At 35.7% G+C, this 23627-nt stretch overlaps 2 protein-coding genes across 3 annotated transcripts; both read left to right on the forward strand.

Annotated features, from left to right (window-relative positions):
• The first annotated feature begins 3464 nt into the window (after positions 1–3464).
• LOC131524158 (sodium- and chloride-dependent GABA transporter 2-like) lies at positions 3465–8407 on the forward strand. The gene is made up of 14 exons (XM_058750953.1): positions 3465–3656; positions 3790–3924; positions 4164–4304; positions 4423–4510; positions 4651–4783; positions 5026–5160; positions 5431–5534; positions 5738–5862; positions 5956–6068; positions 6162–6299; positions 6623–6725; positions 7291–7391; positions 7581–7751; positions 7905–8407. Exons 1-14 carry the CDS (start codon positions 3518–3520, stop codon positions 8031–8033), a joined length of 1755 nt encoding a protein of 584 aa, XP_058606936.1. The 5' UTR covers positions 3465–3517; the 3' UTR covers positions 8034–8407.
• Positions 8408–9101: 694 nt separating this feature from the next.
• Positions 9102–20374, forward strand: LOC131524159 (sodium- and chloride-dependent GABA transporter 2-like). Of its 2 annotated transcripts, none has more exons than XR_009266932.1 (14): positions 9102–9254; positions 10000–10134; positions 10479–10616; positions 10766–10853; positions 10976–11108; positions 11299–11433; positions 16260–16363; positions 16467–16591; positions 16667–16779; positions 17328–17465; positions 18355–18404; positions 19075–19177; positions 19282–19382; positions 19884–20016. XR_009266932.1 is itself a non-coding variant. In XM_058750954.1 (14 exons), the coding sequence occupies exons 1-14, from the start codon at positions 9116–9118 to the stop codon at positions 20342–20344; spliced, it is 1728 nt and encodes a 575-aa protein (XP_058606937.1). In that variant the 5' UTR covers positions 9102–9115; the 3' UTR covers positions 20345–20374. The 2 variants fall into 2 exon arrangements, 1 of the variants encoding a protein (XP_058606937.1); XM_058750954.1 differs by lacking the exon at positions 18355–18404 and adding an exon at positions 20240–20374 and having other exon boundaries at positions 19884–20054.
• Positions 20375–23627: the final 3253 nt, after the last annotated feature.

The raw sequence follows: 23627 nt of genomic DNA on the forward strand, positions 1-23627 counted from the left end.
TAATTGAGGCAAGTGAGGCCTGCAGTTCTTTAGATGTTGTTCTGGGTTCTTTTATGACCTCCTGGATGAGTCGTCTTTGTGCTCTTGGAGTAATTTTGGTAGGCCGGCCACTCCTGGGAAGGTTCACCACTGTTCCAAGTTTTCTCCATTTGTGGATAATGGCTCTGACCATGGTTTGCTGGAGTCCCAAAGCCTTAGAAATGGCTTTATAACCCTTTCCAGACTGATACATGTAAACTATTTTGTTTCTCATCTGTTCATGAATTTCTTAAGATCGCGGAATGATGTGTTGCTCTTTAAGCATGCTTCACTTTGTCAGACATGTTTTATTTAAGTGATTTCTTAATTCAACAGGTCTGGCAGTAATCAGGTCTGGGTTTGGCTAGAGAAATTTAACTCAGCTTTCTAAAATAATGTGGTTAATCACAGTTCTTTCATGATTTAATAGGAGGGGGCAATTAATTTTTCACGTAGGGCCAGGTAGGTTTGGACAGCTTTTTTCCCTTAATAAATGAAATCATCATTTAAAAACTGCATTTTGTATTTACTTGCATTATCTTTGTGTAATATTAAAATTTATTTGATGATCTGAATATTTTAAGTGTGACAAATATGCAAAAAATTAAAAAATCAGGAAGGGGGCCAACACTTTTTCACACCACTGTACATGTATAAAAATAATATAATTGAAAGTACCTATGCATGCAGTTTGAGAAAAATGTGGCAGTAAAACACTAACAACTTTTATTTATTATTCATTATTACAGGGGAAGAGCCTTTTACCATAGTACAAGAGATCCATAGCAAGAACAAAATTTAAAATTTTAACAGGTACTTTATTATGATGTGCACTCAATTTGCCACTAATGAGTGTGTTCATCAAATAGAGAAATTCCACAATGGAAAATGAACACTGGAGCTGACAAAGGGAATAACACTGTAACGAAGATCTGAGATGACCGAACACCTGAGAAGAGATGATGCCAACCCTCAAATATACAAAACTACCAAATTTTTTCTATAAGTTTAATCGCAGCATAATATAATAATTGCAGTTAATAGTGTTTATTGTCTGTTTGATTACATGTCATTAACTAACTGCATGAATTTTACTGTACATTTCTGCCATATGGACATCAACCACTGATAAGCTACTCCTAAATATAATGTAGAAAGTTTAAAATAGAAAATAAATTTTCTGTAAAGCTGCTTTGCAATGATTTGTATCATGAAAAGCGCTAAAAAATAAAATAAATAAAAAAACTCTGGAGCAAGCAAAGAGACTATGTAGGACAAACACATATGCGATTGAGGTAAGTAAAGAGAAGGTAAGTAGTCAAACTACACTATACAGATAGAGTTTGTTTGCCAATATATGAGGCCAGACAAAGACTGATGGAGGAAGTGTGTGTTTTAAACAGTCCTTTACAATCAACAAGTATTCAGTATAAAAACCATAACGCCTATGGGATATCCCCACTTTTCACAAAAACAAATGCGTGTGTGTGTGTGTTTATGTGTGTGTCAGTTCATATGCATGCAAAATGCCTTTTCCATACTCAACATATAATCTTGTCCTCACAGAATTGTGACATAAGTTTAACTCCACAGTTTCCACAGTCAAGTTTGACAGGACTGATCATTTATTTGGTTATTTATTTATTATTATTATTTCTATTGTAATTTTTATTTTTTATTTTTTAAAATCTATATACAAAATAATGCATTTTTGTAATTTGACTCAGATTTCACACCTCTCACTGATAGAGCAAACTTGTGTGAACTTTTTCAGTATAATTGTCACCTGTGATCTAGTTAATATTTCCCTGATGAAATTAGGACGCTGCACTCTGTACATCCCTTAAATTATAACTTACACGTGAACAGGTTAGAATTTTTAAAAAAAGCACAACAGTACCACAAAAGGTTTTAGGAACATATTGTCAGTATTACTCCATATGTCTGAACATTTGTTCAGACTCAAAATAAGGTCTCAGAAATCATTATCTACTAGTGTGACCAGTGGTAGAAATTGCTGAAAATCACTGCCGGTAGCCAAATTTTTTTTGCAGATGCTCGCATCTGTAGCAAGAATTTCTGGATTCCTGTGTGCATTTTTAGATCTATTGCTTGCATGTGTGGAAGGTTTAAAAATGAAAGTTGACATTGCTCAGCCAACTACAGATCTCACTGTGTTTATGTGCTGACTTCACATTGCAATTTAAACCTTGTTTAATACCCCTTTAACTTTAAAAAATTTAAAGATTAAAAAAAATCTTACAGGTCCTGCACATTGTTTGGTTTTCCAACATCTTTTTAGTTTTTGGAATCTTTTATGATTATAAGATCCATCTTTTCTCATAATTTCCATACACTGTGCTGCAACAGAATTTGCAGTGGCCACTGAGGCTAAATGTGGAAGCTATCATGCATAGAGAGGTGGACTCATGCCAACTCTAACAAAAGGTGCAAACATTCACTAATGCTCAAGCAGGGTTTAACTTTTCAGGACTGAACTTTTCAACAGGGTTAATAAGCAGAAAACAAATAAGAAGCATATTTTTTAGCATGCTGTTGGAAAAGTATTACAATTAATTTTAGACATGAGAAAATCCCAGAAAGTCTTATACTTGTTTGATACAGTTGAATTCAATCTGGAACCTACTTATAAAGGACAAATAATCATGTTACTAACAGCAGTGAACAGAAAGGCTGCATAATGATCTATACTTGCACAGTATTAATATTTACATTTTCCAAATTGAAACAATAGATTTTTCTCTTTTTTTAAATCATTAAAGGTATTAATTACTCATTCAATCATATTCTGTGGAACCATGTACAGGTGCATCTCAATAAATTAGAATGTCGTGGAAAAGTTCATTTATTTCAGTAATTCAACTCAAATTGTGAAACTCGTGTATTAAATAAATTCAGTGCACACAGACTGAAGTAGTTTAAGTCTTTGGTTCTTTTAATTGTAATGATTTTGGCTCACATTTAACAAAAACCCACCAATTCACTATATTTATACCTGTATTTATACATTTATAGGCCTACCTGTATCTCACCCACAGCTGCTATACCTTCAGTGAGCTTTTTGTAATTAAATACACTTAAATTTACATATCTGGAAGATGTTTTTACCCAAAGTGACGTTTTACATTGTAACAGCTGATGCATTTTCTAGGAACTGAACCTGTGACTTTAGCATTGATAGAGCCTCATACTTTTAAGCAAATGTGGTCCAAGACAGGAGACTGTAGGTTTTACATATATGCTAACAATATTTTTGAAACTAAAAATTTGAAATACAAATTTGACCTGAAGTATATCATATAAGATAGTAGCAACCTGATCTGCATCTGCTTTAGACCTGCCCCATTACCTATTTCATACTCTGGTTGTCATTTCAGTTGGAGACGATAGGTCAATGAATAGCTTGATACATTTTTATAAGCGTGCAGCTAAGTAGAATTCAGCAGTCTGAAGAGCAGGATCAAAACGGTGTAACGATATGAAACAAATCAAAGGACAAATAGAGGAGAGAGGATACTGGGGGAGTAAAACAGAGTTTATTTTAGCTGTGGCAGGGATTGTGATTGGTTTGGGTAACGTTTGGAGATTTCCCTACCTCTGCTACAAGAATGGAGGAGGTATGAAGTAGACTAAAGACACAAATGTTTGTTTGTTGGAGATTTCATTATTTTACTTGCAACAAAAATAAATGCTATACCTTAGGTTTCTGTGGCATTTTAATAATGTATAATTGCACTGGTGTGTTCTCAGGGGCGTTCCTGATACCCTACCTGGTGTTTGTGGTTACTTGTGGGGTGCCTCTGTTCCTGCTAGAGACCGCTATGGGACAGTACACACAGGAAGGGGGCATTACTTGTTGGCGTCGGCTTTGTCCACTGGCTGAGGGTGAGTCAAAAGATTTAAACAAATTAATTAATGCATTGTTTTTTTTTTTAAAGTCTGCATTCAATTGTTAGGGTACAGGCAATCACCACTTGCATTTTCTAAAATAATGTTAGACAGTGTATCAATCGAGACAATATTCATCCATATAGAAATCCATATCAGCACCTGTATGTGAAAGTTAGTGAAATTTGGCACACTAATTGTCCCTGCTGATCAATGTATCTGTTTGCTTTTGTCAGGTATTGGCTATGCAGGACAACTGATTATTTTGTACAGCTGCATGTATTACATCATCATTCTGGCCTGGGCACTTTTCTACTTCATCTTCTCTTTTAGCTCCCAACTGCCGTGGGCCAGTTGTGACAACACCTGGAACACAGGTGAACATTTGAAACAAACCTCACAGAAAGAACTCAGTAATGTCTACTGAATATCATACAGTATATGAATATGCTGGACCAGTGGTTTGCAAAAAGATTTTCATCGTCTCTGTCTTAGATGACTGTGTGAATCTTGCTGTAAACAATCTGACCCTCAACCGGACAACACTGATTAATTCAACTTCTTCAGTTACTGAATACTGGAGGTAAATAAAAAAGCATAAATTACCGTATATTACAGTGAAATCAATCCTTGCAAACAATTAAAAAAACATAGATATACACACATACATATACAGGTAATAAAACTAAAGTTTGTTGTTATCTCTTTTGTCAAATTTGATAGAAACAGAGTGCTGGTTCTTTCTGATGGTATTGAACAGGTCGGCAAGATCAACTGGGAGATTCTACTGTGTCTTATTGTAATGTGGATCATATGTTATTTCTGTGTCTGGAAAGGAGTCAAATCCACAGGCAAGGTGAGCAAGATTATCTTTGAAGAGAATATTGTCTAAATCTCTGCTTAAACATTTTATGTCAAAATTCACAAAATTTGGTCTGTTGTCCTCTGCACTGGCAACTTTTAAACAAGAAATTATGTTTTAATTTGTTATTATTTTCATTCTGAATGTTACAGTATTTTGTTTCTTATATGAAATTAGTAAGATATTTTTTGAGGCGACAGATGCATCATTTTGGCACTTTCTTATTGTGCTTGTAGGTGGTGTATTTCACAGCTACATTTCCTTATGTGATGCTGCTGGTGTTGCTAATTCGTGGGTTGACTCTTCCTGGAGCTCTGCAGGGGATTGTGTTTTACCTGTACCCTGAACCGGCTCGTCTCTTTGACCCACAGGTAACCCCACCTTCTGCCCTTTCCTGGCATGTGAATTAATAACCCCTATACAAGGACTAGATCAGCTGATAGTATAAAGACATGTTTGTTTGTTTGTTTGTTTCACGTAGTCTATTTAAACTGCATTCACAAACAATAGAAAGTATGTTTTCAAAAAAAAGTAGCAAAAGAAAATTCAATTCAAAATGTGCTGTATAATAAATAGCATTAACATATTACAATTTCCTGAGCCCCTTCCCAAGTACTCACTCACTTGACTTGTGCATTTAGGTTTGGATGGAAGCAGGAGCTCAGATCTTTTTCTCCTATGCTTTGGGTACAGCCTCTCTTACTGTATTAGGCAGCTACAATAAATATAACAACAACTGCTACAGGTTAGTTCAGAATTATTGTTTTTGGTATCTATCTCAAAGGGCATAGGAATGTCAGTCACATTAACTAATCAATGTACCACAGCGTTCAGTGTTTGGCCCTCCTCTTTTCTCTTCTACATAGCATAACATTTAGGCAGAGGTACAGTGATTTTTGCACCACTTGTGTATTTATGTATTGCAATAATCTATGTTTTCCCTATCAGGGACAGCTTATGGCTTTGCCTTCTGAACAGTGGTACCAGTGTGGTAGCAGGTTTTGCTGTGTTCTCAGTTTTGGGCTTCATGGCTCAAAAGCAGGGTGTCCCCATTGATGAGGTGGCAGAATCAGGTACTGCAACATTGTTTTTAAAAAAGGATGCTAAAAAACACTAAATAATTACAAAACTAAACAACAGATTCTTTGTTTCGTTCTTTCTTTCAGGTCCAGGACTAGCGTTCATAGCTTATCCACAGGCAATAGCTATGATGCCTTGTCCACAATTGTGGGCTGCTTGTTTCTTCCTTATGATTATTTTGCTGGGGCTAGATACACAGGTGAGATCAAACTCAAACCTGGACACAGAGATAACTCAAAACAAAAGTGTTTCACTATTCTAATGCACTTGTGTTCTGCTGCATCCCTCAAAGTTTGTTGCGATGGAAGTTTTCATGACATCAGTGATGGACCTGTACCCCATGGTGCTGCGCAAAGCTGGACGTCGAGAAATATTCCTCTTGCTTTTCTGTCTTTTTTGCTTCTTCAGCCAACTTGTCATGGTTACAGAGGTTTGTTTGTGTGTGTGTGTGTGTGTGTGAGAGAGAAAGACACTGAAATGTACAAAATTAGTTTTAACAAATAAAAAGCTTCCTTATTTAATTAAAAGTAAAAATATGAGCTGCCTTTTAATATATTTTCATAATTGAGGAGTGCAGTGCATTGAAGATATGTAACAACATTGTTTAACCTGTTTCATAATACCTAAGCTTTAACACTGTATGCTGTATTCTGTTACAAGCTATTACTTTTGAAAATAGAAGGTATACTGCTAATATACATTCCAAACACCCTTTTGTTCTGTTGAGTTGTAATGTTGTATTGTGACCTGCAGGGGGGGATGTATGTATTCCAGTTGTTTGACTACTATGCCTGCAGTGGAGCCTGTCTTCTTTTTCTCTGTGTGTTTGAGTCTCTGGTCATGGGTTGGATCTTTGGTGAGTAGCACACAAGCTACAAAAACCGACCTTAAAATGAAGAATAGCATTTCCCAGATGTGTTGAGATAAAAGTGATGTGAAAGAAGGAAGGAATCGTAAAGATTAAAGGATAAAAGAATTGTAATACATGAATGCATAATGTTAGTAGCATGTGGGTAGCCAGAACTTTTTTTTTCAAAGACCATTTACTAAACATAAGCTGCCAATGTCAATTTTGATGTCAGGCAGATTAGTACATTTAAACAGGACTGCCCACACTTACATTACATTACCGTTCTGTAATCGGAAACTTGGCCTGCCTAGTCATGTTGAGTATTGGTATTCTAAACGTATTCTAACTAATGGAATTCTAAACACCATGTTGTGAAGTCTGTCAAACATGTGTAGCACCTACTACTCTGAATTTACTTCTAACATTAAATGAGCAACAGAACATTTCTTGTCAGGGTCACTCATCATTTTTTTAAATAATCAAATGAAGCAAAATCATTCATTTGACCACTTTTACTTTTTAATTATTTTTACTATTAAAAAATGATGCTGAGTTCTTCCTTACACCACAGGGGCTGAGAGAATGTTTGATGTCATTGAAGACATGACCAACTCACGACCCAATTACATATTCATGCTGTGCTGGAAATACCTGACTCCTCTCGTGTCTCTGGTGAGTGTCTCTGCATTCATTCATCTGTTCACAGATTTTTTTACGAAAAGCATTTCCATTATGTCTTAATGGTCATTATTTAGTTTTAGGCTTATAAACTATTTCTCACATTTGTCTGATCTCATTCTCGTTTTTTTTTTTTGCCATCTATTCTTTGCCATTTTCTCCTTCTCTTCTGTCCATTCTCAGGTGTCTTTTGTCTGTTCTCTTGTAAAGTACAAACCCCTTACTTTTAACCGCTGGTATGTGTACCCAGACTGGGCGTATGCGTTAGGCTGGTTACTGGCCCTGTCCTCCATTCTAATGGTGCCTGCATGGGCACTTGGACAACTAATTGTTGAGAAAGGAAGCTTAAAACAGGTGAGATTAAACATATTCACCTACAAGACACTGAGATATCATGAAGGCAGGGATGTGTGTGTTTAACTACTTTACCGATGCTAAATTACATAACAAACCAAGAGTAAATCAACCTAAAAGGTTAATGTTGTTTCACTGTCTGTGTCCTGACAGCGTTGGCGTCACCTGTGTAGTCCTGACACAAACCTCCCTCTCACCTGTAAGCAACAAACTGAAATACTAGAAAAGGCCTTCATCGCAGAGATGGAGAACTTAAGAGAAACACAAACTAAAGAAACATAAGAGATATGGAGAATATATTGTAAAACATGTACATGTACTGAAAAACATTCTTTTCACTATTACTTAAGGTGCTCACTCTTGCTGTTTATTTCATGTTTGTAGTAATCTTGTAATATAATCAGCTGTTCATAGGTTATTACAGTGTCATTGTGCTATTGTGCTTTCACAAGTTTGTAAATGTGTCCTTGTGTGTGTGTGTGTGTATGTATACAGTATATAATGTTTCTTTGATCGCTTGACTTTTTACAGCTGCCTGTGTCTCAGCATTTATAATTATTTTGCACACAGAGGTATTTGGATTTTTGTTTTGACATGAGTAAGGTGTTGACATGAATAGTAAAATAATAAATATGAGCCTATTGAGAAAAATCTTATTGAGAAAAGTTGAGCAAAATCTTATATCAATCTGATTTATTTTTTTATTTTTTTTTGTGCCTATAAAAAGTTGTGTCACTTAAAATTTGTTCTCTCTGTGACCCAGTTGACATGAATGATCTTATACTGATTATGTTTAATTGCCCATTACATGTAAACAGTAAGCAGTGTTCTTTGATTGGGTAAAAGTTATAAATGACCTAAGTAAAATCCAATCATGTTATTTATTTGAAGTGCATTTTTATGTTGGTCTAATTGAAAATCATAGTTTCCGGTTTGAACCTGTTTTGTTCACTTTGCCTAAAGGTATGGTTGCTGTATCTCTAAAGAAAACCCATGACATATGAAAACCCAAAACCTATGAAAACCAACTACTACGACTAACAATAATAATAATAATGTGTAGGTGTAAGGTTTATCTAAATAAAACCTCACTTAGTTAAAAACTGTTAACATGTGGCGGCAGCAGCTGATTGAGTGAACATATTCCATAGGATGTTTTACATATTTAAATGTTCTTGAAATGAATGACTTTGCTTTACATATTTTACCTGAGGCTTGCCAAGCATCATGATGAACAATAAATGTTGTCTTTAGACTCACCCACTATTTCTTTCTCAAATGATACCTTTTATCCTCCTCCACCATAGAACTGCAGCAGTCAAGACAGCAGGATCAGAGAGAAGTGCTGAAAACTGAGAGAAGAAATGAACAGAATAGAAGGGCAAATAGAGGAGCGAGGGTACTGGGGCAGTAAAGCAGAGTTTCTTCTGGCTGTTGCAGGGAATGTGGTTGGTCTGGGTAACGTGTGGAGGTTTCCTTACCTCTGCTACAGGAATGGAGGAGGTATGGTACAGCTTAAATACAGATTATTTGCTCATTGCTGAACATAACTGGTGCGTGATAGTCAAGGGAGAGATCCTAAAATAGGATCACTTGGAAAAAGTGATTCTAAAAAAAATGTATTTAGATGCCTGCTAAGTTTTCCAAATTTGTGTTAATTCTCTGATCTGTGATAAATGATTGTTTTGCCTCTTCAAACCGTTTGTTTAGGTAGGTCAGGGTAACCGATCTAACACACAGGCACACATCCTCAAACTGCTTGTACAGTATGTGGATTGTGAGGGAAGCCACACCATCACAGCGAGGACATACAAACTCCACACAGAAAGGCTCAGATGGGTCTCAAACCAGGGACCTTCCTTTTGTACAGTGCAACCTATTCAAATCATGTCTAATAATATACAGAAATAGATCAAAGAATTCACTTTTTAATCACTGGAGCTGTCAGTTACTTCAGTTTGGCAAGAAAACTCTCCTTATAATCATTGAAATGGTCTACATTGTATAAAGAATCTCATATTTATGTTGTGTCTATGCTTACGGTTATGATTAGATCATTAAAAGAGCATGTTTAAACCAGAGGGTCAAACCAGGGTAGAAAAGACCATTTATTTCTAATCTGACTTCTTTAATTTAAAAATCTTACCAACAGTTTAAGTGGACCTCAGAGAACATTATAATTTTTATTTTTTTTTTAAATGCAATTCATGACCCCTTTAGATAATGTATAGCACTGGTGTGTTCTCAGGGGCGTTCCTGATACCCTACCTGGTGTTTGTGGTTACCTGTGGGGTGCCTCTGTTCCTGCTAGAGACCGCTATGGGACAGTACACACAGGAAGGTCCCATTACATGTTGGCATAGGCTCTGTCCACTGGCTGGGGGTGAGAGTCATAAAAAAGAATTAATACATACATCTTAATTTATTTACAAATAAATAATTCATTCTTTGTAAATTAAAAAGATGAAACTATTAAATACTCAGTTTTTTAATGCAAATCTTATTCAAAATTCAGACTTTGATATTGCCAAAACTGTATTTGCCTTTATACTGTGGCGTGTTAATACTGGTTGGGCCCCTTGGCTGCTTCCCCTTGGTTGTATATGTAAAATATATAATTTAGTTAATATTTGGCCCTTTCAAATTTGCATTTGTCCTGGGTCCGTGAGTGCTGATAAAGCACCTTTTGATTCTCTTTCAGTCAGTGTTTCTGTTTGTTTTTGTCAGGTATTGGCTATGCAGGACAATTGATATTGCTTTACAACTGCATGTATAATATCATTCTGGCCTGGGCACTATTCTACCTTATTTTCTCTTTCAATTCCCAACTTCCATGGGCCAGCTGTGATAACACCTGGAACACAGGTGATAATTTGCTAAATAAATAAACATTACATTAAAAAATATATATATATATGTATATATATATATATATATATATATATATATATATAGTATTTTCTTTTGCTGAATATGCTATTTAAAAAAACAGTATTTATTTTTCTCTGTCATAGATGACTGTGTAAATCTTGCTGAACAAAACCTGACCCTCAACCAAACAACTCTAATTCATTCTACACCTGCAGCTATTGAGTTCTGGGAGTAAATAAACACATGATAATGAATTTTCAAAGAACATTAGCAATAAGCTGAAAAATAAATAAATAATAATAATAATTTGTATATATAAAAAAGAATGGTTTCTTTCTAATCACATTGTACAGACGCAGAGTGCTGTCTCTCTCTGGAGGTATTGAGGAGATTGGTAAGATCAACTGGGAGATTCTTCTGTGTCTCATTGCAGTGTGGATCATATGTTATTTCTGCATCTGGAAAGGAGTCAAATCTACAGGCAAGGTAAGCAAGAATATATTTCAGTGAATATTGTCTATAATTCCTGTTTATACGTTGGGCATAAAATCAAATAAACTCTTGCCATTTTTAAAAATATTTTTTATTTAGTTTCTTTTTTGTCTTTTCGAGAAGCATTCATGATTTATTCTGCTCTCAGTGTCAATATTATTATATTATTGTATTGTGTCTGTAGGTGGTGTATTTTACAGCTACATTTCCTTACGTGATGCTGCTGGTGTTGCTGATTCGTGGGTTGACTCTTCCTGGAGCTCTGAAGGGTGTTGTGTTTTACCTGTACCCTGAACCGGCTCGTCTCTCTGACCCACAGGTAACCCCACCACCTGCCCTCTACTTTTATGACACTTTTATAACCAAATAAATGCAAGGCTAGACCAAAACCTAAACATTTTATATTTATAATACGACCATGTTACTGCAGTTTGTACAAACAGTTTTTTTTTTTTCTGAGTAACAACATTAAAACATAATATTAATACAGTCAGGTCTATATATATTTGGACACAGGCACAATTTTTATTATTTTAGCTGCTGACCAAAACATATTCAAGTTACAATTTTATAGTGAATATGGGCTTAAAGTTCACACTCTGAGGTTTAATTTGAGGGTATTCCCATCAAAATTGGAGGAAAGGTTAAGGAATTACAGCTCTTTAATATCTACCTCCCACCTTTTTCAAGGGACAACAAGTAATTGGACAATTGACTCAAAAGCTGTTTCATGGACAGGCGTGGGCTATTCTTTCATTATTTCTGCATCAATTAAGCGGTAAAAGGTCTGGAGTTGATTCTAAGTGTGCCATTTACATTTGGAAGCCATTGCTGTGAACCCACATTGTGTGGTCAAAGGATCTCTCCATACAAGTGAAAAGTCAATTGTTAGGCTTCAAAAACAAAACAAATCAATCAGAGAGACAGCAAGAACATTAGGAGTAGCCAAATCAACAGTTTGGCACATTCTGAGAAAAAAAAAATGCACTAGTGAGCTCAAGGTGCAAACAAGGCCAGATTAGACTTTGCCAAAAAAACATGTAAAAAAGCCAGACCACTTCTGGAAAAGCATTCTTTAGACGGCTGAAATTAAGATCAACCTGTACTAGAATGACGGTAAGAAAAAAGTATGGCGAAGGCTTGGAACAGCTCCTGATCCAAAGCATACAACATCATCTGTGAAACATGGTGGAGCAGTGTGATGGCATGAGCATGCATGGCTTCCAGTGACAGAAGACAGAAGCAGCCGGAAGTATTCTGCAGTGAATAGGGATATACTGTCTGCAGATTCAGTCAAATGGAGCAAAGTTGATTGGGCGGCGCTTCATTGTACAAATGGACAATGACCCAAAACATACAGCAAAAGCAACACAGGAGTTTTTGAAGATAAAAAAGTGGAATATTCTGCAGTGGCCTAAAGGCAGAAAGAAACAACTAAAGTCAGCTGCAGTAAAGGCCTGACAAAGCATCACAAAGGAGGAAACCCAGTCTCTGTTGAGGTCCATGAGTTCCAGACTTAAAGGGTTAGTTCGCCCATTTAAGACATGAAGTTGTATGCAATCCTTACCAGCACTATAGTGCATACACACTGACCCACCCTTTAGTCACCTCCCTGGTCAGAGTTCTGGCCGCTGGAAGTTTTTCAAGATAGTACTCGGTTAGTTTCCGGGCCTCAAAACTGTGCCTTTTACGTGAAAAGTATTTGCGTTTCAAAGCTTGAATAATTTACATCACAAAAACACGCCTGACAAAATTCATACCTCAGTTTTAATCGGCACTATTTTCTTTCCATTTCTATCAATCCGCGCTGCTGTCAACGTCAACAGTGCGCACGTTCAGTTCAGCTGTTGATAGCGCGACTCGCTGACAACATGTCTGACTACGAAACTTCTGATGACAAAACCAATTTTAGCACAATGTCAGACGGAACAGATGATGATGAAAGTAATTTTCAGCTTGTTTACCGTACAGTTTAGACATTGGATCATAAAGTTAGTAAATAGAGCTTACTGGTACAGCAAAACTCTTTAAAATATTTTCTTTTTCTTTTTCCTCCTTGGTTGGGGATGTAATCGTCTTCGCTGAAGTGAGCACTGCACACACGGAAATCCTTGATTCTCGATATTTTATCTCCCGCAGAGTAGCCAATGGCAACCAGCCAAAGCTGTCTCGTAGCTATATCCGAAACTGGAAAACGATGGAATCTGAACGGTGATCCCGGCACATTCTTGTGGTCACAGCCTGGGAATTTACAAGTTCGCACCATTGTTCATTTTCTACTTTTTATGTCGTTGTCATTCGATTGTGTAAACACTATGGAACAGCTGAACTGAACGTGCGCACTGTTGACGTTGACAGCAGCGCGGATTGATAGAAATGGAAAGAAAATAGTGCCGATTAAAACTGAGGTATGAATTTTGTCAGGCGTGTTTTTTGTGATGTAAATTAATCAAGCTTTGAAAAGCAAATAATTTTTTCACGTAAAAACGCACAGTTTTGAGGCCCCGGAAACTAACCAGGAGTACTATCTTGAAAAACTTCCAGCGGCCAAAACTCTGACCAGGGAGGTGACTAAAGGGTGGGTCAGTGTGTATGCACTATAGTGCTGGTAAGGATTGCATACAACTTCATGTCTTAAATGGGCGAACTAACCCTTTAAGGCAGTCATTGCCTGCAAAGCATTCTCAACAAAATATTTAAAATGAACATTTTATTTATGATTATATTTATTTGTCCAATTACATTTGAGCCCCTAAAAATGGGGGGACTGTGTATAAAATGGTTGTAATTCCTAAGCATTTTACTTTTTGAATTAAAGCGAAAGTCTGCACTTCAATTTTCTTTGTGGCCAGAAAATTATCTAGTAAGAGATTCAGTTCATTCGTAAGGAAATATGATTCTTATGGCATCCCAAAACGCAAACTAAATGACTTCAGAAGGGCAGTCCATCAGATTAAATGGGGTGATTTATTAATCGGAAAAGATCATTTAGTTACGCTACGGAACACGGTAGTAAAGACACTGAGAAAAGCAAAGGCTAATTTTTTTCCTGACAATAATTGAAGAGGCAAGAGTTAATTCTAAAATAATCTGGAATCAGTTGAACTATTTAAAAGGAGATAAAAGAAAAGATAGGACATCACATGAATTGATGGTAAATGGGAAGTTGACTAATAATCCAGCTGATGTGGCTGAAGCACTTAATTATTACTTTGTTGACTCGTTATTCACAATTGCACAATGTTTTTCTCCTAAGTATACAGACGTTTGTCCAGTTAATACAGTGGAACAAGCCCTTACTTTAAGGGCAGTCTCTGAATTAGATGTCAGAAGAACAATTACATCTCTTAACCCATCCAGAGCAAAGGATATATTTGGTATGGATCTAGTAATGTTTAAAGAGCTTAGTGAGTCACAAGTTAATCCTACCACTAAAATTATCAACCTTTCAGTTTCTCAGGGGCTGTTCCCATGTGCTTGGAACTCATCTGTTATTGTGCCTATATTCAAAAGTGGAGATCCTCACTCTGCCAGTAATTACAGACCTATTAGTATTTTACATATAGTCTCAAAGGTTGCAGAAAAATTGATGGCAACACAAATCACTAATTATTTGAATAATAGTTATTTTACTTTACATCCAATGCAGTTTGGCTTCAGAGCAAACTATTCAACTGAGATGGCAAACTGTTATTTCTCTGAAAAAGTTAAGTCTCTATTAGACAAAGGATGGGTTGTTGGGGCGGTGTTTCTAGACCTCGGGAAGGCTTTTGACACTATAAACCACAGAATTCTTATGCCTAAATTATCAGATTTTAATTTTTCTCCAGATACTATAAAACGGATTGAATCATACTTATCAGGTCACACACAACATGTCAGTATACAGAATTATAAGTCAGCCCCCCCTAAGTATATCCACTGGTGTTCCACAAGGATCTATTCTGGGTCCTTTGCTCATATCACTTATTGTTTAACTACTTGGTCGCAAGCTAGTATAACTACTTTGAAACCACTGGAGTCTTTGTATAAACAATCACTAAAAACTCTTGATAAGAAATCAGTTCAGTTTCATCATTGCTCAATACTAAAAAATATATAATTTGCTAAACTGGAATAACCTGATCAAATATGTACATATCTGTCTACTGTTCAAGACAATACATATCCTGACTTCACCATTAAAACAGTTTGTGAATATTAGATCAACTGTTCACTGGTCTACTAGGGGTGGGGAAAGAGGGGACTGTATTATTCCTCTCAAAAGATGTAAATTTAGTCAGTCTGTATTCTCAGTCAAAGCTGCAAGGGAGTGGAACTCCATCCCATCAACATCCCAACTCCATGTTTTTGTTTTTAGGGTGACTTTTTAACATTCTGTCAAGGGTCTACAAATGAAAAATAGCCTTTTTGGCTAATTCTGGCACATTTACACCCTAGTAAAAAGTAATATATTTAAAATACATTTATTTCATACTAAGTATAGTTCAAATCTATTAACATATTTACTGACAGATAAGTCGAGACCTACTGATATAAAAATTTTAATGGCACTTTATTTGGAGTATTACTTATGCACAATGCACATTTCTTATTAATAAGCCAAAAATGTGTTTTAATGTCACTTTTGATGAGGATTGTATAATATCACCCTTTAAATGCAAAATATTTAAAGTGTACCTAAAGTATACTTGCAATAGTTCCACTTTAGCACAATCAAATATACTAAGTATGTCTTTAATTGGACTTCGGCACTATTTCCGCACAATTAAAGTGCATTAAGTACAAAATTAGTTGTTCCAATTTAGTAGACTTAAAGTATACCAATTTAGTATACTAAAAGTACAATTTCAGGGCATTTTAGTAAGTACATAAATATGAAAATGTATTTGTAGTATACTTAGCATGAAATAAATGTATTTCAAATACATTTAAGTATATTTATTTTTCACTAGGGCAGTCGTGTTTATTAACGTGTGTTGCCCCTGTAAACAAATAAAACCAACTAAAACCAATTTCATCTTGATTGTTTTGTTTTAATTCTATTCTGGTGACATACAGAGCCGAAATTATGAAAATTATGTCAGTGGCCAAATATATATAGACCTGACTGTATACAAATTGGGGTGTTTTGTGTGTGTTTAGGTTTGGATGGAGGCAGGAACTCAGATCTTTTTCTCCTACAGTGTGTGTTTTGGCTCTCTTATTGCACTAGGAAGTTATAATCAATACTACAACAACTGCTACAGGTCACTATTGGTACTATAAAATTAATCTTAAAAAACGCATAAATGAATAGCTAAATCTGTTGTGTTTATATGTTTGTAACACCATAAACCCTATGTCTATCAGGGACTGTTTGTGGCTTTGCCTTCTGAACAGTGCCACCAGTTTAGTGGCTGGTTTTGCTGTGTTCTCAGTCCTGGGTTTCATGGCTAATGCCCAGGGCATCCCCATAGAGGAGGTAGCAGAATCAGGTATTGCAACACTTCATAAAACATAGAAGGTAAAAGCTAAATGCAAATAAAATTATGTCACTCTTTCTCTGTTAGGTCCAGGACTAGCGTTCATAGCTTATCCACAAGCAGTAGCTATGATGCCTCTCCCTCAGTTGTGGGCTGTTTGTTTCTTCATCATGATTATTTTGCTGGGCCTAGATACACAGGTGAGTTAAAACTGATACATACACACATATTCAATTAGCGCTTTTGGGTTAATATTAAATTGTAATTGATAGTACTAAAACTATGTATATAAATAAACATTTGTAGATACATAATTTAGTTTTGTTTTTTTTCTTGAAGAATTACAATTGCAGTAAAGTAAAATTGAAATGGTAATTTGGACTCATTTGGACACTTCAGCCACACTTAAAATGTAGATTGTCATCACATTGCAATGCAACACCATAAACCCTAAAACAACTACAAAAATTACGATTTAAACAACTTTAAAGCTCAGACAATACATATTTAGAGTAATTAATTTAAGAGTTTTTAATAAAACCATAATCTTCTGCTTTTTAAATACTCCAAACATTGTTTAAAACATTTATTTAAATACTCCATTGTAAGTGGGATGTGTCCTGATTTATTTATATTGATAATGGCTTACTAGCTATAAATTATCCCTTACATATTTAACTGAACTGAAACTGAAAAAAACATGTTTGAAAACCCCTGTTCTAATGCTTTTGTGCTGCATCCCTCAAAGTTTGTTGGAATGGAGTCTATAATTACATCAGCGATGGACATGTTCCCCATGGTGCTGCGCAAAGCTGGACGCCGAGAAACGTTTCTCCTGCTGTTCTGTCTCTCTTGCTTCTTTGGACAACTCATCATGGTTACAGAGGTCAGAGGAGTGTGTGTGTGTGTGAGAGAGAGAGAGAGAGAGAGAGAAAGAAATGAGTTTTAACAAACCTTTATTACATAGCTCAAAACACAATCACCAAGTTACAATATACATTTTCTATTATGATATACAAACTTGAATAAATCTAAACACCCAACTCCCTGAGAAGGAAAGGAGACACTGCATCATGGCGTTGATGCTTTGGGAACGTGATCAGTGTATGAAGCACGTGTGTACACACATCAATCTCTGATTGTCTTGAGCTGTGATGACGTATAGTGAAGTGCATCATCAAGACCATAAATAGACTCCTGAAATACCCTGAAGGATCTGGGATCCTGGTGTTGAATCCTCATCCAGACTGTAAAACCCATTGTGTGTGAGGAGAACCAGCCTGCACAAACATCAGGCAAGGGTGCACCCCAGCTTCTAGTGGAGTTGGCCCTAACTCCTAGAGGTGAAGCCACTCTGAGCGCTTCTTTGCAGAGGGTCATTGTGTCAGTAATCTAATGCGAAAGACGCTGCTTAGTGAACTTAGGCAGTAAGTTTTGGGAGTTCATTTTTAGTCCATCTCTTCAGGACAGGAACCCAGACAGCAACATAGTTCTGGCCCAGATCCAGCCCACATCTGGCCCGTGTGAAATCCATGCAGGCCAGTTGTGGGCCGGATCTGGGCCGACACTGCTTGCTGTCTGGGAAATGAACTTAAAATGAACTCCCAAAAATTACTGCCAGATTCTGGAAGATAAATTCTTCAAACGGTGGTACAAAAGGATGTGGTGCTGGTCCTTCAAGGGTCATTCTCAACTTATCTGTCTATAAAAAAAATCAGTCTTCATGTATTTTTCTACACTTCAGCATGTGATTCTTATTAGTCATTTTTTTTTAGGATTTTTTACCCAAGCAAAGTCTGACACCTTGCACATCTGGAGACTCCAGGTGGGTTGTAGTTCTGGAAAATGGTGGCACTGAAGACTAAAGGGTTCCTGATGGTTTCGCACCTAATTCTTCACATGAATTCTTAATTCTTTTGCCATTAACATGTCTTTCTTCTCCACCTGTTTTTTTCTGACCCAATGAGCATTTCACTGTCCAATGGTCATGCCTTAACTTTGCAATAGCATTGCATTAGTATTGCATCCTTCTCATGGGCATTTAATAATTTTTGACTTTTCACTCAGAGTTAAATCTCTTTTTTTGGCTCATTTTATCTGTAAAAGAAAACCTGCTTAATAATTATGCACACCTGAATATGAGGCGTTTTTCACTTTCAGTCTTCATGTACAATTATATATCACTTATAAATGATTAAATACAAAATTAATTGATGTGGTCTGGAATCTGTAAAATGTGGTTGGAAAAAATATATGATCAGAATATCAACTTGCATAATGATTACGCATGCACTGTATAGATCAGTGATATCAATAGTGGTTTTACATTGAGAACTACCATTCTGGATATTACCAATAAAATTACAAAATGCTTAACAGCTGAACTATAATTAAAGCATATTTCGAATTGTGGAAGCATTACAGTAAATATCAACCTTTATCCAAACGTTCTATTAGCTGTATGTAAAATTGTATTGTTGTATTGTGACCTGCAGGGGGGGATGTATGTATTCCAGTTGTTTGACAACTATGCCTGTAATGGAGCTTGTATTCTGTTCCTATCTGTGTTCGAGTCTCTGGCCATGGGTTGGATCTTTGGTGAGTTGTACCTTAACAGAGACTGTTTATTATAGAAAGAAAAGTTCAATACAAAATGTCAAAGACTGCAGAGTATTTGTTCAATTCTCCTCTACATACCACAGGGGCTGAGAGGATGTTTGACATCATTGAAGACATGACAAGGTCACGGCCCAATTACATATTCATGCTGTGCTGGAAATACTTGACTCCTCTCGTGTCCCTGGTAGGTATCTTTATTTGGAATTCACAGATGATTATAATTAGTCAAAAAGTAAACAGACATCTTACCATTTTTCTCAACTAATTTTAAACAATTCTCTAAACCAATGTCAGTGCTCTCGGTGCCATCAAGGCAGATCCTTAATGACAAGTGATAGTTGTTTCAGTTTTGTAGTTTCATGTTTGGTGCCACCATGAAATCAATGAAAAAAAGTAAATTAACAAATAATTAATCAAGCCTCTCATTACTATCTATGTTCACTATATCATTATACTAGCTGAACATTTTCATTGACTTAATACAAATTAGTAATATTAATTTGTATAAAACCAATTAAAATGTTCCATATATTATGGACAATTATGAGTGTTTTGCAAACAATGTGTAAAAACAGGTGATTATTTCTTTAGTGATGTGCCTGATTTGAGCTCACACTTTGTTCTTAATCTTGCTTTTCTTTCCCATTCTTTCTTCACAACATAATTCTTTTCTGCTTATTCTCAGGTGTCTTTTGTTTATTCTGTGGTGGAGTACAAGCCCCTCACTTTTAACCGCTGGTATGTGTACCCGGACTGGGCATATGCCCTAGGCTGGTTACTGGCCTTGTCCTCCATTCTGCTGGTGCCTGGATGGGCGCTAGGCCGAATGTGTGCTGGGAAAGGAAGCCTGAAACAGGTGAGGATGAAGATACATTCATCAATCACATTAATGCATCTTTTGTCCAAAGCCCTTGGAAATGAACAGGGAAAGAGCAATTCCAAGGGGAATTACTTGCAATTTAACCAAAGCAAGCTAAAACACTAACCAAAAATATATACCTTCAATTCTAATGTTGTTTCTCTTTGTCTGTTTCTTGACAGCGTTGGCGCCACTTGTGTATTCCTGACACAAACCTCCCTCTCACCTGTAAGCAACGAGCTAAAACCACAGAGGTGGAAGACTTAGTCAGGAGCAACACAAACTAAACCATTACATATCTGGAAATCACAAAACATACTCTTGTGTTGAGAACATACAACCATTCAATCCTTTTGGGAAAATCAGTATTGATTATATATTTGACTCTTACCTGAATTAGATTTTTGCATGTTTTAACTCTTTTACCCTACAAACAACTATAGCATATGAGTGTGGGGTTATGTTGTAAATTCAGCATGGAATATAGAGTTGACAAATGTTATTTCATTACAGTTGTAACCAACACTTCTAATGTTATAGCTACTGAGATGAGATATATAGACCAGGGGGCATACAGAAATAACTTCTCATCTTATCCGTTTGATAACCGTGGTCATTTCAGTTAGGACCACATTTAGGACAAACGCTATTACAGAACAGCATTTGCTAAGTGCGTTATCCTATCTTAACTACAGATAGGAAGGGGTATTACAGAAAACTCCTGACTAGACAAAAAAACCTAAAAACTGTCTTAACTTCAGGGCAACCCCACAGCTGTCCTAACTTCAAAATTATTTGAAAGCTAACGGAAAAACTGATTACAGTTGCGCTGTCCAACATTGGTATTGCATTTATTAATGATTGAAAATGAAAAACGGAGAAGTTTAATGGTAGAAAGACTCTTGGAGGACCCTGAACATGTTACATTTTGATGACAAAACACTTAAGTAATTACAGGCTGCCACTAGGGCTGGGCAATATGGGCAAAAATTCATATCTCTGTATTTTTTGGCTGAATTGCAATATATGGTAGCCTATATATCTCGGTATTTTCGTTTTTGTATTTAAAAAAAATCTGTATTTAATATATATTTATTTCACATACCGCCCAATCAGTGTTAATTTTGGCAGGCATTTTTGATTTAGTCATTGTCATTGATATTTTTCGTCTTTGTCTTCGTCGACGAAATTAACACTGCGCCCAATATTGTCTAACGAAACAATACATATTAAAGCCTATGAAAACAAAGTGAATGTTACCATGTAAGCCTATATATACACTGTAAAAAAATTCAGTAGTTTTTACAAAATAATTTTGGCAGCTGTGGTTGCCAGAATAATTTTGTAAAAAATACAGAAAAAAACTGTAAACACATTTACAGAACACAACTGTAATTTACAAACAGGGAAATTTGAATGTAAACCACTAAATTAAACAACACACACTGCTACTAAAATCTGTTTTGTACCTTTAACATACTGACAACCACCATAATAAAAAGAGGTGGTAAAAGAGAAAGCCACATGAAGAATCAGGTAGCTTCGCCACAAGCAGAAGTATATACTAATATATAGAAGGTGCACAGGGTCATTCATGCAAACACAAAACACTATCATGGTAACACACATGATACTTAAATAATGCAATAAACTTTCATTAAACAACAGAACATGTAACATAAAGCCCAAATGTACATAATTGATAACAAAAACTATTAAAAAACATGATTATTTAAACAAAATACTTTCAAATGTAGAGTGTCACGCAGGGAATTCTGGGAATATCAGTTTACAGTTTTTGACTGTAAATTATACATTGATTTGTTATTTTTACTTCTAAAAACTGTACAATTAACAGCATTTCACTGTAAAATTACATGAAATGTCTGGTTAAATGTTTTACAGTTTTCCCCTGTATATAGTACAGGAACTCACTGTTAACATATTAACAGTTTTTTTCAGTAGCGTTTTTACAAAATTTTACAGTTAAAATTACACTTATTTTTTACAGTGTAGTATGTGCAAAAGAGGGTTAAAATCACATTTCAATCTAACATTGCAATCTAAAAACAAAAATAATGCTTTTTAAAGCAGAAGTTAAAATCAATAAACTAAAAATGAAAATGGACAAAAGCACAGGCTTGTTTTAGGCTATTTTGATTACCCCATTACAATCACTTTACAGTTAGTGCTATCATAAAAATGCATTTACTTGTAGGTTTAAAATTCTACATGTCACATTTATTGTCCAACTACAAATATTTCAGCAAAATGTATATTTTAGTCAGAATTATTGCGCTCCTATTTAATTGAGCTCCGTTTGTTTGGCGTGCGGCGCTCGTTCTGAATGAAGGCTGTGAAGTTTGCTTTACGTTTTTTTTTTTGCAAAAGGCGATTTTCAAAGTGAAGTAGCTTTTATTTATGGCGTTATTTTAATGACAAATGCGAGCGGAAAGATTCGCGCTCGCGCATTATATTAATGTGCTTTCGCGCTAAATTTGTCATTAAAATAACGCCATATTTGTTTACCTCATCAGCAGCTCGCGCAGTGTTGGTTGCTTGGTTAGAGAGCTGAGAGTGGATTGTAGAACTTGAAGATGCAATTTAAGATTTCCTAACTAGAGATAAGATACGATTTTGCAAGATAGGATAAGAGTCCCAAATCAAGTTAAGATTTGTTTCTGTAATACGAATTTACGACAAATCCTAATTTAACATATATCTTAAATTAAGACCTAAAATAAGAAACTTTCTGTAATACGCCCCCTGGCGAAGACCATTTGACAACATATATCTTTTTGTACATAATTTGAAGGTTCCCAAATTATCATTCACCAAATAAATGTAATACCATTAATTCAACACTAGTCAGTGGCTTGTGTGGTTGTGTTTCCTTTCACAGTCGCCTGACCTAATGTTAACCTACAGGTTTGCATAATTTCCTCCTGCATGATTTATAACATGGGGAGACCAGGGTATGGTTGATGCACTGTAGGCTACATAAAAATACTTTAAAGTACAGGTTTAAGTAAATGAAGAAAATAAACAAAGCTTTATAACTAAATCTGTCTGTTGTTATATTCTGTGGTGACCCTTGAGGGTTGCCTTGGAAACAGTTCACAGGATTTCAGTTCCAAACACTTCAAACTGTGTTTGAAGAAAAAGAGATGTGAAGAGCAGCTGAGGAGAAGCTGTACAAGACAAGCTGTTTGTCTTTTTCAAAACATTATTTTTAAACAAATTATTTTGCCATTCTCTTTCCAAAGTGATGCCTTTTAAAAATCACCCCTTGTCAAAAAATCCTACATGATTGTACATGAAAATTGTGCAGGATTCTAATAGGAATTTCTATCATATTTTGGAACCATTCCCATAGGATTCCGACAGGAATAGTCTTATAGGACAAAACATAAATATCCTGTAGGATCATTCCTATAGGATTTTAATGGGATTTTAATCCTATAGGATTTTTTTTTTCATTCTAAAAGGTGCACTTTTCCACTGTATTTGTTTTACTCAACAAATAGTACTTGCAGTTTATTCACCCTGATGTAGACATTGTTCATTGTA

This window comes from Onychostoma macrolepis, chromosome 18, assembly GCF_012432095.1.
Source record: "Onychostoma macrolepis isolate SWU-2019 chromosome 18, ASM1243209v1, whole genome shotgun sequence".
In the NCBI taxonomy this organism is placed as follows: Eukaryota; Metazoa; Chordata; class Actinopteri; order Cypriniformes; family Cyprinidae; genus Onychostoma; species Onychostoma macrolepis.

Excerpts from the sequence above, each read along its gene's own strand:
- LOC131524158 (XM_058750953.1), top strand. The coding sequence starts at position 3,518 with ATGAAACAAATCAAAGGACAAATAGAGGAGAGAGGATACTGGGGGAGT. Across the intron at positions 5,161-5,430 it reads CTCGTCTCTTTGACCCACAG|GTTTGGATGGAAGCAGGAGC; the intron begins GTAACCCCACCT and ends TTGTGCATTTAG. Across the intron at positions 7,392-7,580 it reads TGACTCCTCTCGTGTCTCTG|GTGTCTTTTGTCTGTTCTCT; the intron begins GTGAGTGTCTCT and ends GTCCATTCTCAG.
- LOC131524159 (XM_058750954.1), top strand. The coding sequence starts at position 9,116 with ATGAACAGAATAGAAGGGCAAATAGAGGAGCGAGGGTACTGGGGCAGT. Across the intron at positions 9,255-9,999 it reads CTGCTACAGGAATGGAGGAG|GGGCGTTCCTGATACCCTAC; the intron begins GTATGGTACAGC and ends GTGTGTTCTCAG. Across the intron at positions 17,466-19,074 it reads AACTCATCATGGTTACAGAG|GGGGGGATGTATGTATTCCA; the intron begins GTCAGAGGAGTG and ends TGTGACCTGCAG.